The sequence below is a fragment of the Mya arenaria genome, chromosome 2, assembly GCF_026914265.1.
Source record: "Mya arenaria isolate MELC-2E11 chromosome 2, ASM2691426v1".
NCBI classification, from domain to species: domain Eukaryota; kingdom Metazoa; phylum Mollusca; class Bivalvia; order Myida; family Myidae; genus Mya; species Mya arenaria.
Genome location: NC_069123.1, coordinates 6,026,574 through 6,042,860, shown reverse-complemented (window position 1 = coordinate 6,042,860; position 16,287 = coordinate 6,026,574). Strand labels below are relative to the sequence as shown.

At 33.3% G+C, this 16,287-nt stretch overlaps 1 protein-coding gene across 1 annotated transcript in view; it reads left to right on the top strand.

The window, feature by feature from the left end:
- The window catches only part of LOC128218177 (high-affinity choline transporter 1-like), an 84,424-nt gene that overhangs the window by 49,571 nt on the left and 18,566 nt on the right, over window positions 1–16,287 (top strand). The window contains exon 3 of the mRNA XM_052925761.1: window positions 9,663–9,883. Within this exon, the coding sequence (XP_052781721.1) occupies window positions 9,709–9,883 (175 nt within the window). The 5' untranslated portion in view covers window positions 9,663–9,708. The remainder of the gene's footprint in view (window positions 1–9,662; window positions 9,884–16,287) is intronic.

Sequence of the window (16,287 nt, the reverse complement as noted above, 5' to 3'; positions counted from 1 at the left end):
TTTTGTCTTAGAATGAGCCAATGTTTCCATAAATGTCTGAAAACCAGTGCTATTATAATGCCGACTAAAGATTGGTTCGCAGTTCTTCATATTTAAAGTCGAACATTGATGTTTTGTGGTTAATTGAATTTTTTGGCCTTTTGTCGAGCAATTGAGATCAGTTCTATTGGGATTTATCTAACATTACTGATTTGAAGGAACTGATGCCAAAATCAGCTGATTCTTAGATAAAAACTAAAACAATGTCAAAACTGTCAATCTGTGAGGGTGCAGCTTTAAGTGCTTGTGCTCATTATGTGTATTCCAGATATCATTTTCATACGGCTCCGGACCTAATGAGATTAATTATCCTTTGAGTATTAGTGCGCCCTCATGGTTGTATTGATTGTCTAAACATAATCCTCTCTAAATGATATATTAATCTGATTTTGGAATATGAAACCAAAAAAGGACACGACCCCTTCCCTTCTCTTACCACTATACAACATTGTAGGTAATCCGAACATGTTCCATTTACTTGAACAAAACATATTTCCTCTTCATACATATTTGTTTACAACACTATTTTCCCCCTGAATACAATAATTTTCCAATTTTAAACATGACAAATTTCTATTAATAGAATCAAATGCAGATTAAAGGTCTATGCACGCGCAGTATAATTTGATGCTAAAGTATACAGGCAGTCTATAAGCATTTTTAATACGAACGTATTATCTTCTGCCGAGAACGTCGGTCTAATCATGTTTCTCACCAAATTTTAGACGTATATTATTAAAGCATTAACGTGAATAGCTTAAGATATTGTACTCATTAGGGATTTACAGATGTCATTTTCATACGGATCCAGACCTAATGAAATTCATCATCCCTTCATTATTAGTTCGCCCTCAGAGTTGTATCAATTGTCTACGCATAATTCTCTATAATTGACTAATACACCTGGTTTTTCAATATTGAATTTGCATACACTCTTACACAATACAGCGCAATTCTGTCTGACAAGGGAGAGAGGGCTGGCAATAAATCTGACTGGATGACACCACATGGGAAAATGAATTGAACTTGTATAAACATGGGAGTTACGATTGATAGTTCATAACAATGTAGACTCTAAGGTAATAGCCTATGTGCGATTTATGTTATGTTTACTATTTGTTTTCCGGTGGTGTATAAAGATTTATCAGCGACTGTTGCAAGCATTACAAATATCAATATCATATTGGTCACTGTTTTCAAATCTTAGCCTGTTTTGTTATCGTTATGGAACGTCAGAGATCAAGGGCTGGGACACATTATAGTACAATAATGCATATAGTTCAGCGCTTTTTCCGATCAATTGCAATTGCATATCTTTAAAAATCACTTTCAAGCATACATTGAAAAGAACAAAAAAATGAGCCATGCTTATGAACTGCCTTAAGCCTTGTCTTTAACATGCTTACAAATAACGCTTCTTCGAAAAATAACACAATTTATCCGGAAAAGACGATTCATCGCGTCATTGGCCAGGTCGTTAAGTATCTTGATGAAAAACATATCTAAAACATTCATTGAAAAAGAATCTCTTGGAATTTGCTCCAGTCGAACAACAGTGAATACAACGTTTGTTCAGTCTTTGTATATGGATTATTGAACATGATAAGGCTGTGTCAACTTGATATCATGTTTAGCGTCCACTGTTCGGTAGCTATTAAGCCAAATGAAAACACAACAATGATCAGAAATAGATTAAATTAGAAAAATGTATTTAGTGAACAAGTCATTAAGCAAGTTTAAAAGTATTTTATTAACCATACGAATTGGTCCTTCAGAAGTTTATGCGCCTGCACATTTACTTAATAAGTTTTCATGGCGGTTTGCTTTTTCCTAAGCGCCTGATGTATCTTAAGGGAGTTTAATGTGTCTGCTTGTTTTTTTCTACATGTTTTGTTTGTTTGTCCTGCCGATTTCGTAGGTTTTAAAGTTGGAACCTAAGGTTAAACGCAGAATAGAGTTGGTATTGCCTTAAAGCTGCACTCTCACAGAGTGCCCGTTTTGATTTTTTTTTTATTTTTGTCTTAAAATAAGCCAATTTTTGAGTTATAAAAAGGCTGACTAAAGATTATATCGCAGTTCTTCATATTTAATGTCGAAAATTGATTTTTGTGGCTAAAAGCTTTACTAATTCTGTAAGAGTATTGAAGTTTTTGACCGTTTTTCGAACAATTGAGATATGTTATATTGGGGTTTATCTAACACTACTGAATTGAATGCATTGGTACCAAAACCAGCTGATTCTAAGATAAAAATGTCAAACTGTCAATCTGTGAGAGTGCAGCTTTTAGTGTTTGTGCTCATTAGGGACATTCCAGATGTCGTTTTCATACGACTCCACACCTAATGAGATTCATTATCCCTTGATTTTAGTGCTCTCTCGTGGTTGTATTGTTTATCTACACATAATTCTCTATAAATGCCTTATAAACCTGATTTGAGAATGTTGAATAAGAATAAACACAATACAGCGCGATTCTGTCTGACAAGGACTAGAGGTCCGGCATAACATCTGACTAAATGACGCCACACGGGGAAATAAATTGAAAATTGTAGAAATATTGGAGTCATATTTGATTGTTCATAACAATGAAGAACACTCTAGAGTCATAACCTCTGTGTGATTTATGTTATTTTTTTCCGGTGGTTTATAGTGATTTAACAGCGATTGTTTCAAAAAGTAAAAAAATATCAATTTCATGTTGGTCACTGTTTTCAAATCTTAGACTGTTTTGCTATCGTAATGGAATTTTAGGGATTTCAGGAAACATTTTACTTTGAGTAATTTCAAATTATGTTCGTATCCTTTCTTTTCAAATTTATTGACCATTTAATACTAGTAAATAGTCGGTACAGTTTGTGTTATCGTTATCAATAGATGTTTATTGGAAAAAAAAAAAGAAAGCAAGCGAATTGCCAATGAGCCATGCATATGAATTGCCTTAATTTAAGCCTTTTTTCTTAACATGCTTACAAATTACGCTTCTTCGAGAAATAACACATTTTATCTTGAAAAGACGACTCATCGCGTCATTGGCCAGGTCGTTAAGTAGCTTGATGAAACACATAAATCAAGAGCATTCATTGAAAAAGAATCTCTCGGAATTTGCTCCAGTCGAACAACGGTTAATACAACGTGTGTTCAATCTTTGTATACGGATTATTGAACATGGTAGGCCGTGTCGACTTGATATCATGTTTAGCGTCCACTGTTTGGTAGCTATTTAGCCAAATGAAAACACAACAATGATCAGAAATATATTAAATTGGAAAAATGTATTTGTGAACAAGTCATAAAGCAAACTTAAAAGTAGTTTATACTATAATTATTAATCCTTTATGAATGTATGAATCTGCATATTTTTTATAAAGTTTTACACATGGCGGATTGATTTTTCCGAAGTGGCTGATGTATATTAAGGGAGTTAAATATATGTGCTTGTTTTTTTTAATTTGTTTGTTTGTCCTGCCGTGTTGATTGGTTTTGAAATTGGAACCTAACGTTAAACGAAGAAACAATTTGGTATTGCCTTAAAGCTGCACCCTCACAGAGTGCCCGTTTTTGACATGCCTTTTCTGTTTTGTCTTCATATGAGCCAATTATTGCGAAAATGTCTGGAAAACAGGGCTATAGCAAGGCAGTCTGAAGATTAAATCGCCGTTATTCATATTTTTGATCGGATATTCATGTTCTGTGGCTAAAAGCTTAACTTATGCTTAAAGGAACTTAAAGTTTTCGGCCGTTTTTTTCCCCGAATAATTGAGATTTGTTATATTGTGAGTTATCTTATATGACTAAATTGGATGTATTGGTGATTCTGAGATAAAAACTACCAAAATATCAAAACTTCCTCTGTGAGAGAGCAGTTATAAATGCTTGTGCTCATAAGGGGTATTACAGATGTCATTTTCTTATGTATCTTGACCTAATGAGATTTATTATCCGTTGATTATAAGTGCCCCACTCGCTTGTATTGATTGTCTACACATTATTTCCTTTAATTGCCTTATAAACCTAACTGAAATATTGAATTTGCATAAACTCTTACACAATATAGCGCAGACAAGGGCGAGTGGTCTGGCAATATATCTGATTGGATGACGCCAAATGGGAAAATGATTTGAACTTGTAGAAACATAGTAGGCACTTTTGATTGTTCATAACAATATATACCGCTCTAGAGTTATAACCTCTTTCGCTCTATATTCATAAATATAAGTCATTAAGGATACTCTAGAAATAAGAATTAAACCAGGCATCTTGTGCACACATTTAATATACTTATTTACTCACAATGATCCTTGATATATTTGCAATTTGTCTATGGTATGCCTGTGTTTGTATTAAAGAGAGAACAAAACTGTAACTGGTTTTGCCATACAGATACATGTGTGATTGTCATTTAGTAGAAAAGGAAGCTCCAATTCGTAAAGCACCTGGCTAATCAACCAAAAGAGGTCTGTTGTACAGGTTTAATGTAATAATTTGAACACATGGTCGTCTATTGATATAGAGGCATTGAACCGGATTGCCAGAAAATATCAAAAAAGTGTTTTACACAACGCACATAGGACTTGCGCTAAACCTATTTACGTAGAGCCTTTATGAAGTGAATAAATATTACTTAAGGAAAAGAAACTCTTTTTGTTTCAAGCGGTTTGTAACACTATGGCGCTGTAAGCATTGAAGGCTTGGAACATAAGTGAAATCATCAAAGACTAGACATTGTAAAACCTTTAAGCTTTTTTCTCAATTATGCATTCTCCGTGAAGTTTAAGTGGAGTTTTCACTTGTATAAGTCTGATAATGCTTAATTTTTGTATTCTTTATCTTCTAATGTTTATATAAACTAATACTGTTTAACCCACATTATCAAATAAAACATGAGGAAAAGAAAGCAATTTTTGTTCCAGGCAGTTTCTAATACAATGACATTGTTACAATAAAAAGCTGCATTTAAACACCCACATTTCCGTTCTCTGCAAACCCAATTACACAGAGGTTTTGAGCGTCTATTTGCTGATCGAATCAGAAAGCTTGTTAAAGTAAACAACAAGACAATAATAAAAACCTTATCTGGGTAATTGAAATCTAACAAAATGAATGTTCATTGATCTTGGAATGAAATATTTATATGAAATAATTCCAGACGAAATATACGACGTCATGAAGAAATTGAAAAGTGACATTAATGGCTGTCAGAAATGCCAACAATACGACTTGTGTATTTCTTCCTTTTCTGTATGTTTTATCCTTAACCGGACTTTGGAATGTTTCTGTATGGTAAGAAGCTTTTACTAACACAATAACTCACATTACCTTACCACAGGGATCGCATTCATAAAACTTCTAACAGAAAATGTCAACAAAATTATCTTATAAAAAAAATCTTGATTTTGCCATTTTTTAGTGTGAAAACATTGTAACTTTCCGTTCAATTGAACTTAGAAAAAAATATTGTATCGCTTTAAGCTGCTCCCTCACTCAATGCACTCAATGTTTTTGTCTTTAAATGAGCGAATGTTTGCGTATATGTCTTGAAACCGATGTTATAAGAAGGCTGACTAAATATTAGATGGCAGTTCTTCATATTTAAGGTCGAAATTGATGTTTTGTCGCTAAAAGTTTTACTAACCAATTAAGGAAGTTGAATTTTTCGGCTGTTTCCCAAACACTTAAGATCTGTTCTATTGTGAGTTATATGACTGATTTGAAGGAACTGATGCCAAAATCAGCTGATTCTTAGATAAAAACTAAAACAATGTCAAAACTGTCAATCTGTGAGGGTGCAGCTTTAAGTGCGTGTGCTCTTTATGTGTATTTCAGATATCATTTTTATACGGCTCCAGACCTAATGAGATTCATTATCCCTTGATTATTAGTGCGCCCTTACGGTTGTATTGATTGTCTAAACATAAGTTCATTCTATAAATGCCTTATGAACCTGATTTTCAAGTATGAAAACAATAAAGGAGATAAACCTTGTCTGACCCCTATACACCATTGTTAGTATTCCGAACATGTTCCATTTACTCGAACGAAACTTTAAGCCTTTTCATGCATATTTTTTCAACGCTAAAACACTTTCCCTGCATACAATAATTTTCCGATTTTAACCATAACAAATTTCTGTTTAAAGAATCAAATGCAGCTTTTGGATCTATGCACGCAGAGTTTAACTTTTTGGGTGAAATACAAAGGTAGTCTATAAGTACTTTTCATCATTACATATCATCTATTATCGAGAACGCCGGTCTGAAATCGGCTTGATAATTACTGATCAATTAAAAAAAAAATTGATATAGTTTTAACGTGAATAGCTTTCAAAAACAACAGAAGTGCTTGTACTCATTAGCGGCGTTACAGATGTCATTTTCTTACGGTTCCAGACCTAATGAGATACATCATTTCTTAATCATTAGTGCGCCCTCACGGTTGTATTGATTGTCTATACATAAGTCTCTATAACTGCATTATAAACCTGATTTTGAAATATGGTATTTGCATAAACTCTTACACAATACAGCGCAATTCTGTCTGACAAGGGAGAGAGGTCTGGCAATAAATCTGACTGTATGACGCCACATGGGAAAATGAATTGAACTTGTATATAAACATGGGAGTCCCATTGGATTGTTCATAATGATGTAGACTCTAGACTTCAGCGATTTATGTTAAGTTTATCATGTGCTTTACAGTATTTTATAAAAATTATATCAGCGGAAAATTAAAAAAAATATTAAATTTTTACCTTTTCAAAAAGTAAAAATTTCAATTTCGTATATGTCACTCTTTCTACGCTACTTCCGAAATGTAACTTTTGATGCTCACTCGGTAAAATATACTAAGCTCTGAAATTGAAACAAACATTATCCTCTATATATTAATATACATGTATGGTCTTGCAACTCTGCCTTAGAGTAGCTTTGCAACGTCCACAATCTGCATTGCGGACTAAGGGGCAGGGGGGCTTGTACTCGGAGCGCACCCCTCTACACCCCCCCCCCCCCTCCCTTTAAATCGTCCAAGTATACTTTTAATGTCGATCTCGAAGAAAGAAATACATAAAGTAGTCTACAAATGTACCATTTCGGACTAGAAAACTTTCTTTGGGGAAGAACCCCAACCCTTACAAACATTTCATGGTATAAACATTTCGGTTTTGAGGTATTTGTTTGTATTTGAAAATAACTTCATTAGTATTTGACATCCCATTTAATAATAGCATCTCAACTAGGTTTGTCTTGGTATCATTTAAAAGATGGTAAAAATATGTCATTTCATGTACGATTTCATTTCAATTAGCAAGAACATTCCTTTAACAATGAATCTACTAAGTATATGTTATCGGGAAGTAGTGCCCTTTCAAATAAGATACAGTCAAAACTCCATAGTCGAAATCGTTTGCACCTCTTAAAATCTTCCAGATAGCGAATAACGATAACATTTATTCTGTATCACTTTAAAGAGTATTGCTTGCTGAATACTTGTATGTTAAATAAATGGCCGTAAAATAATTATAGATAATGTTATTCCAGTTTGCGGTCTTTAATCTAATAAAACTCAGACGTGAAATGACCTTATTTGCAATATTTCAAGACCCAAAAAGTTAAATTATAATATATTTCTCCTTTTCAGGTTTTTTAAAACATTTTTTCTACCTATGAAACTATTATAAACGATATGGGGTCTTAAATATCTGGTTTGTGTACTCAATCCCTAAGGCTGTGTGTAAAAACCTTTGGTTGAAAATAGAAGAGGCATGGACTGGTATTCAATATTTGTCCTAATTGGATCAAAAAAATGATGTAGCTAATCGAATTACTTGTTATTAATTACTGAACAATAGAGTGAATGAATTCAATGATGGATTCCTATAAAATTAAAGTGACTCTCTTATTTAAAGGCCGGGGTGCTTGACCCCAAATATCCTACCGGACAGCAATAAAGCCTATTTGGCAGAGGAGGCGTGGTTAATCGGGTTTATGAGGTCTGCTCTGGTCAGCAGTTTTGATTGTAAACATTCACATGGCGTGTGGTATTATATCATTCAGGATAGAGTGGTACATAATAATTCGTCCATTGGTTTCTCATTTGAGATTAGATAAATAAAGTTTCGTATACCATGACCAATACTTCACGAATTTTGTTACAATAAGCCATTTGATAGTATATATCAACCCAGATAATGGATGTTTCCCACCATATGGCAGTTACAACCTCATACTATGATAGTAAACCTGTAGTAAACAGGAATCGGTAGTGAAATTCAGTTGGCTGTTAGAGGGTCATGAACTTTCAAGATCTGTCAATCAACATTGCTGGGAAATTTGAATTTGTTTGACAGTTATAAAAAAAATAATTGAAAGTTGTATTTATAACTGTTTGAGAGACTTGAAATTCACAAAATATGTTTTTGATACATTTAATGAACCATCTTGCAAATTTTAGCCTTTTTTGTTCGTTAATTATTTGTATATTTGAAAAAATGTACTGGCAGTCTGTACTAGCAGACAGCTCTGTGAGGTCAAGTGAAGTGGCCATTTTTCTGACTGTCTGCCTTTTATACTATTACCCCGGCCTTTAAATACATATACATGTTTAACAAACATTAATTTTGAGTGATTAACTTTCAATTACTAACTAAATAATGCATTTATGGAAAATATTAATTACTGATAACAAGTTTATAACCGTGTATTTAATAGCAGAAAACGCAAAAATATTAAATGATTGGTGAATGCTAAAAGATTTACTGTGATCTACTATCGCCTCATGAGATAGAATTAACGTGTTTTCTGCTTCTTCCTTTCAAATTCAACGCAGTTCCCTTCATAAGAACCATTGTTTTCGATATTTAGTGATTCTTTTTGCTATATCAAAACAATTGTATTAAATATGGTAAATCTTACTTTGGAGTAATAGTGCATCTTAAAGTTGAACACTAGTATTGAAAACCACCACTGAGCTTGACTGCAATCTTAAGTGAAAAACCTTTCTCATTTGAATCCGTATTTAAAAAACCTGATGTGACAAACCAATTTTTCGTGAAAGACAAACGTCTTAGGAAATAATATACTATTATGCAAGAGAAAAACAAAGTATTAATATGTAGGGGCCACTTTAATTAAAAATACTAGACATAAAATGGTTTCCCGCCAGAAAATCTATAATCCGATAAGAGAATATTAAAAGTAAAACCAATCAGGAAGCCGGAAATGAAATAAGTGATAGGACTTCAGTGTATTTGTGAAACCCCAGAAAGGAATTAGTTTCACAATAAACTTAAGCTACGCAATCCCTTTGCGTTTACATAATTGGATGGTTATCAATACTTACTAATCGGATTCTAAGATTTCAGGCGGGAAAATGTTTGTGTTTTCGTCAAACCGTTCCGGTGTCCAGGTCTGGTATTCAATATTGATCTTAATCGGATAAAAGAACGATGTAGCTATCGGATTACCTGTTATTCATAACTGACCAATAAAGTGAATGAAGTCAATGATGTATGACCATGAAATTGCCTTAAGTTGAATAATTTATACCAGCCCTGGTCATAACTGTTTATGTTATAAAGCATAGAAGCATATGCATGTTAATTAAATGAATTGGTGTACATTTACAGTGAAGCTTGGAAACACTAAACGACCACGTGACTACCAGGTGTCGCCATGGCAATCCACATCCCTGGTTTGATCTCCATTATTGTGTTTTACTTGCTCATCCTGGCGGTCGGGATATGGGCGGGACGGAAGGCCAAGCAGACGGGGTCGGACGCCAACTCCGAGAATGTGATGTTGGCTGGTCGTAACATTGGTCTCTTGGTGGGGGTCTTCACAATGACAGGTACGAGGCTTTGGGGTAGAGGGATTGAGGACGCAGCCTTTATGTGTATAAACATTTAAATATGGACCACCATCTGATTCAATTAAGATTTAAATCGCCAATTTCAAAAGGCAATGTTAGTCAGTTTGGTAACATATTGCCTTGCCTTTCGTAGGGATTGCTTGTGGCTAGGCTTGTCTTTTTACTGCTCATATTTACGGTTTTAAAAAAGTACCATGTCATTATTTTGAGATATTTTGTTTCCTTTTGATGCATAATTATAATTATTATTATTTTTATGATTATTATTATTATTATTATTATTATTATTATTATTATTATTATTATTATTATTATTATTATTAATTATTATTATTTCTTTTGTTATAATTATCATTATATTCATAATTATTATTATTATCAATGACTAAACAATATAAGCGTTCTTTAAATCAAATAACTGTACAATTATTGGTAACAATAATAATGTCTAGACAAAAAAGACACAGAGGAAACTCTTTCCGTATCTCATCGTGTTTGTGGATCGATACTCTCAGAAAGACGTATGCTCTTCTCTTGTCCAAATGTTTGACCTCGCTATGTTGGCGTTGGTGACGCTCTAGATCTTATAAACATATTGAGTAATTCAAAATTTGGAAACCATACCTTACAATACAACCTACATTTACAGCCAATGAAATGGCAGATAGGCAATCATGAAGTACCAGGCTTAATCATTAAGAATTTTAACTTTGGCAGGTGATTTAAGGGCCAATCATCCGATACACAATCACTGCGTCAGATTTTGAGCTAGGCTCACTCCGCCCATTCTAAGTCATTAAAATGTTCCTTCATCGAACTATTCCATAAACCACATCATGAATATCAAACCCTTAATACTAAAACAAGCATCTGCCTTATCATATCTCCATATTACATCACCATCCTAATAGTCATATTACAATATATCAAAACCAACAAAAGTGCTTTTGACATTTATGAAACTCTGTTTCTCCCCAGAAAGAAACCTTATTTCATGCCTATCATCCTCTTTCGTTCTTTAAATTAACGAGAAACAACCTACATGACTTTCTGAATGCGATTTGGCATTTGTGCCAATTGGAAATTACTGCTCACGCGGTTGGATCAATACAGAAAAAACTTCACGATTACAGCATTACTCTATATGATCCTGAATTGCAATCTATTGAGAATATGATTAATATTCCTTGTGAAAGATACTGCAGACGGTAGTCCGTGTGGTTGCCTTAAGATGACGTCACAATTTGAGAACTTTCTCATTTACTAAAGATTAATGGTCGCCTACGCACTAAGTTATTGTTTTGGTCTTAAAGGTCATTTTTGCATTTGCTTTGCGAGGACGCTCGCGTAAAATTATTTGAGATTTTGCCTCATATACTATTCATATACTTTTTGTTAAGGTTATAGCTCGTTCTAATTATTTACTTTTTTATATTTAAAGTGTGTGGGCAACGTATCATATCACCGTCGGAAAGCTTGTGAAAAGTTAAGCTATGAAATCAACTTGTGGTAAGAAAAAATTACAGCGAACTAAATAAAGTAGGACGTTCATACAATTTCATCAACAAAAAATGAAAACGTGTATTGTCATTTTTCCCTAGAAAAAGACATGAGTTCATGCTTTTCATTATTTTGTATTACGTTCGTTTAACAAGCGTCTTTCTGTATGCGATTTGGCAGTTGTTTCAAATTACCGTTCAATCTCTGCAATGCGTTTGATCAATACTAAAACAACCTTTCGATTACGGCCTTCTTCTATGATCTAGAATGTCATTTAAATAGAAAATATTAAACATGTTTGAAAGTAAATGATGAGTGTAGTCTTTAAGCAAAAATATGAAATTTTGAGAACTTGTGTTATGAACTTAACATTAATGTTCACCTTCGCACAATTATTTTGATTAGGTCCAAGCGTCATTTTTTGTAATTGCTCCGGTACATGTATTGTCAAAGTATGGACACTTGTTTAAGAAGAATGCCAGGATTGGGCTGATGTGCTAACTATAATACTCTGAGATTAGTTTCTTTTTTGCAGAAAATTAGTTATAGATCGTTATAATTATTTACCTCAGATGCAATTTAAAATCTATCATTGCACCGTCGAGATGCATATTAACAAGGTATGAACTCTTCTTATAGTAAAATTTAGAATTTGGGTTTCGAATGAAATGAAATAGGAACATCGATTGCACAATTGCTTTAAATTTAGCGTGTTTTTATGTTCCATAAACATCTTTTACCTGAAAGTGATTGACAAAATCTCATCGGAAAACAACTCTTACAAATGATATAAAAGTGTTGAGTCCCAAATCATGTCCATACAAACAGAACATTACAGAACACTTACTACATAGCTCGTAGTGGTCAAGGATGCTACCAAAAAGATCAAATGTTTCCATAGCTGACCAAATATTTGACGTCGTTTTGTTGGCGTCTTTGCCGTTTTAGATCTATTATGATTCTGAGGCTATTCTAAACTGAAAGAAAACAAGCAAAAAACAAAAACAATAATGTACCGATTGACCACACGATGCTTTAAGAAAACGAAATATGTGTGAAACCAACGAAATAACGTACGTAGTTGATATATTTCACAATTTATTAGGACCTTTTCTATTCAAAACACAGTCAATTTATAAAAAAAGTTAGTGCCTATGTTATTTATCCAAATGTATCGGAATTTCTCCTGGGAAAAGGCATTATTTCATGATGATCATTATTTTTCTTTAACAAGCAGCAATATTTGCTATTTTCCAGATGTGATTTAGCAGTTCTCCAGCTGATTTGAATGTACTGTTCAAGGTCGGCTATGCGAGTGCATCAATGCATAAAAATCCTAACGATTACGGCATTGTTCTATGATCTAGTATTGTCATTTCTAGAGAAAATAATAAAGATGAAATCTCATGCATAAATTCCATATAAAGTAAATGTAAAAGGTATTGTCTTCAAGCAAAGTGTTATTGTCTTAAGATGTTTTCTTTTATTTGGATAGGTTCTTAAATGCCAAAAAATAATGGTCGTCTACGCGCAAATGGATTGTTTTATGACCCAGGGCCCTCTTTGTGCATCGGTATTGTCAGCGTTTGGATAGTGGAGTGAGGTTATACAAAGATTATGCTCCGTATGTTCATTATACACTAAACGTTTATTTTTTATTCTCAAAAAGTTACTGATCTTGATCATCTTCCACCACAATTACCATTTTAATCGAGAGTTTTGAAACCTGAGTAACACCTCACAGACGAGAATTAAATAAAATTTTCAAAGAAATATCATTGAAAAGAGGTTTAATTTGTTAGCAAATTTCATCAAATACAAACGATTGTATAATTATCTTTCAAATAAACGTTTTATCAATATATCAAAACATCTTTGTAATTGAAAGAGATTAACAAAATCAGATTCAATTCTTATCCTTACAAATTGAAATCGAAGATAAAACAAACATCTGTTCAATTTTGGACTTTCTTCATATAAATGAAAAGAAAGACAACTCCTTCAAAGCATTGCATACATATGTATCCACACATGCCCAAAAATATTTGATATCGCATTGTTCATGTCTGTGTCGCACAGAAAAAAATATTGGAGGTCATTCAAGATTTGGAAACCTTATAGTTGACCGCAGGAGTATAAATAGACCACTTAAAACATATATTATATATTACAAAAGCAATCACATACGTAGTTTTACATATTTTACAGTTAAGGAGGACTATAACGGGTTACAAAATTTCCAAATAACAGCACCTAGATTAATGCTTTTGACATTTATGTAAATCTACTGCACATTCTCCCCGGAAAAGACATAAGTTAATACTTGTTATCCTTTTTCGTTACGTAAGTTTAACAAGCAGCAATCTGTGTGTCTTTCTTGATGTCAATTGGCATTTGTGCCGTTAGCCGTTCAAGCTCAACAATGCGGTCGAATCAATACCGAAACAACCTCACGATCACGGCATTGGTCTATAATCTAGTATTGCCATTTATAGAGAGTAATATATCATATGTATCTTCCTTGTGAATCTTTATAGTAATGTCGTCCTTAAGTAAGTGGTAGTTGTTTTAGTTGAGTTCTGCCATTGTGATACTTACTAATTTGCCTTATATTTATGTTCGACTATAGAAAATGTTATTGCTTTGAGTCCAAAGGTCAAATTAAAAATGATTGACGAACTTAAAATAGGTTTGGCCAAATAAACTAGCTGGGGTTTTTTCTATGCTCGTTCTTATTATTTACCAATTCGTTTAATTCAAAATCTCATAGCATCTCATAATCGAACCGTCAAACATTATGTGATATCAAATAAACTTGTAGTTAAATTCAGAATTTGTGCTAGTAATTTAATAAAATATTACATAAAACTGCGTTAAGAACCGTTTTATAAATATATCCAAGTAATCCCTTTCTTTAAAATGTCGAAATCTCGTTAATATATCATTCTTACAAATAACAAAAAGGTGTTGTGTCCTTGAATGCTGTCAAGATAAAAACAACAACAAATATAATGCATTCTCCTTGTGGTTGAGGATCGATACTGCCAGAAAGAGCAAATGAAAATGTACACTTGGAAAAATATTTGACATCGCTTGACATCAGTGCCGCTCTAGATCATACAAAGAGACGAGGCCCATTCAACATCTTAACAATATTTGATAAAACATTCGATCTTAGTAGACAACAAAACAAGCATGACGCAAAAACAATAACGTACACAGTTTTACATCTTTTACAATGTAAGATGATCCCCGCTTGCTTATTTATCAAAACACCGGTAAAGCTTTTGACATTTATATAAGTCTACTGTACTTTCTTTGCCGTTAGCCGATTGGAAATAACCGTTCAAGCTCGGCTATGCGATTGGATCAACGCATAAAACTTCACAATAACGGCATAGTTTTATGATTTAGTATTGCCATTGTTTTAGAAACTATTGAATATGCGTGGAAGAAATCTCCGGCATAAATTCCATATAAAGTTAATGTGGAATGTATTGTGTTTCACCAAAGTGTTATTGTCTTAAGTCGATTTCTGCCACGTTTTAAAACATCGAAAATTTATAAAAGTCTACGCGCAAAAATATTTGTTTACGAACAAGGGTCCTATTTTCAATTGCCTCAGTTTTGTCATGATGGGAATGGTCGCGTAATACCAACATTGTGCGTGTATGTTAATTATTCACTCAGTATTTAAATTGTGTTTGCAAAAACGACCAAGATGGCATTAATTATACCATAAATGATATTGCAAATGAGAAATGTGAAAATAACACCTTATAGTCAAGAATTATAATATGGGAACTTGAAAGAAATATCTATGAGATAGAGAACAGACATTGGGTGGCGAATTTCATCAAATAAGACGAACGAGCTTATAATTATCTTTGAAGTCAACGTTTTATCAATATATCCAAATGATTTGTAACTTTTAGGAGTTTGACAAAATCTTATTTAAGTGCTATTTTAACAAATGAAAATCGTACAAACAAAAACAAACTAATGTACAATTTTGAATTTTCTTGACAAAAATGAAACAAAATATCGCCCCTGCAAAGCACCTCATTCTTGCTGCCAGAAAGAGCAGATTTATATCTACACATGATCAAATATTTTGGCGTCGCATCTTTCGTGTCTGTGCCTCGCAGGATAATACTTAGATAGTGGAGATCAATCAAAATTTGGGAACCATGCTATATACCATATGAAAACAAAAATACCACACAGAACATGTGTTACCAAAGAAATCACCTACGTCGTTCCAAAAACGTTTTATTATTAGTCAGGACTGTCAAAGATTACCACATAACAGCACATAGTTCATTTCGCGGAATCTACAGTTTTCTATATTTATCGACATCTGCTCAGTAAAAAACAACAACATCATTTTATTCCTGTCGTCATTGTCCGTTCTTTCATTATACAAGCAGCAATATGTACGTCTGTACTGTCTAAGTGCGATTTCCCAGTTGTACTACCTACCGTCCCGACTCGACTATGGATCGGATCAATACAAAAATAATCTTCACGATGAATGCATTTTGCCAAGATCTTGCATTGCCATTTATGGCGAAAATAATGAATATGTCTAGAGGAAATATATCGTACAAATTTCTTAAAAAGGTTACTGAAAAAGTGGTGTTTAAACATTTGTCTGAAGTATCATTTAGAATCTTGTCTGAGATTTCAAAAACATACTTTTTTACCATTGCAGAGAATAAACGTTTTATGAGTGTATGCAAGGAATCTGAAAGTGAATGACGAAATCTCATTAAACAATCTTAATTACATATGCCATGCAAAAAAGTTTTATTCCCTAGAATAGTGTCCGATAGGAACAAGCAAGGACATCATTCCATAGCTCCTCGTGGTTGATGATCGAT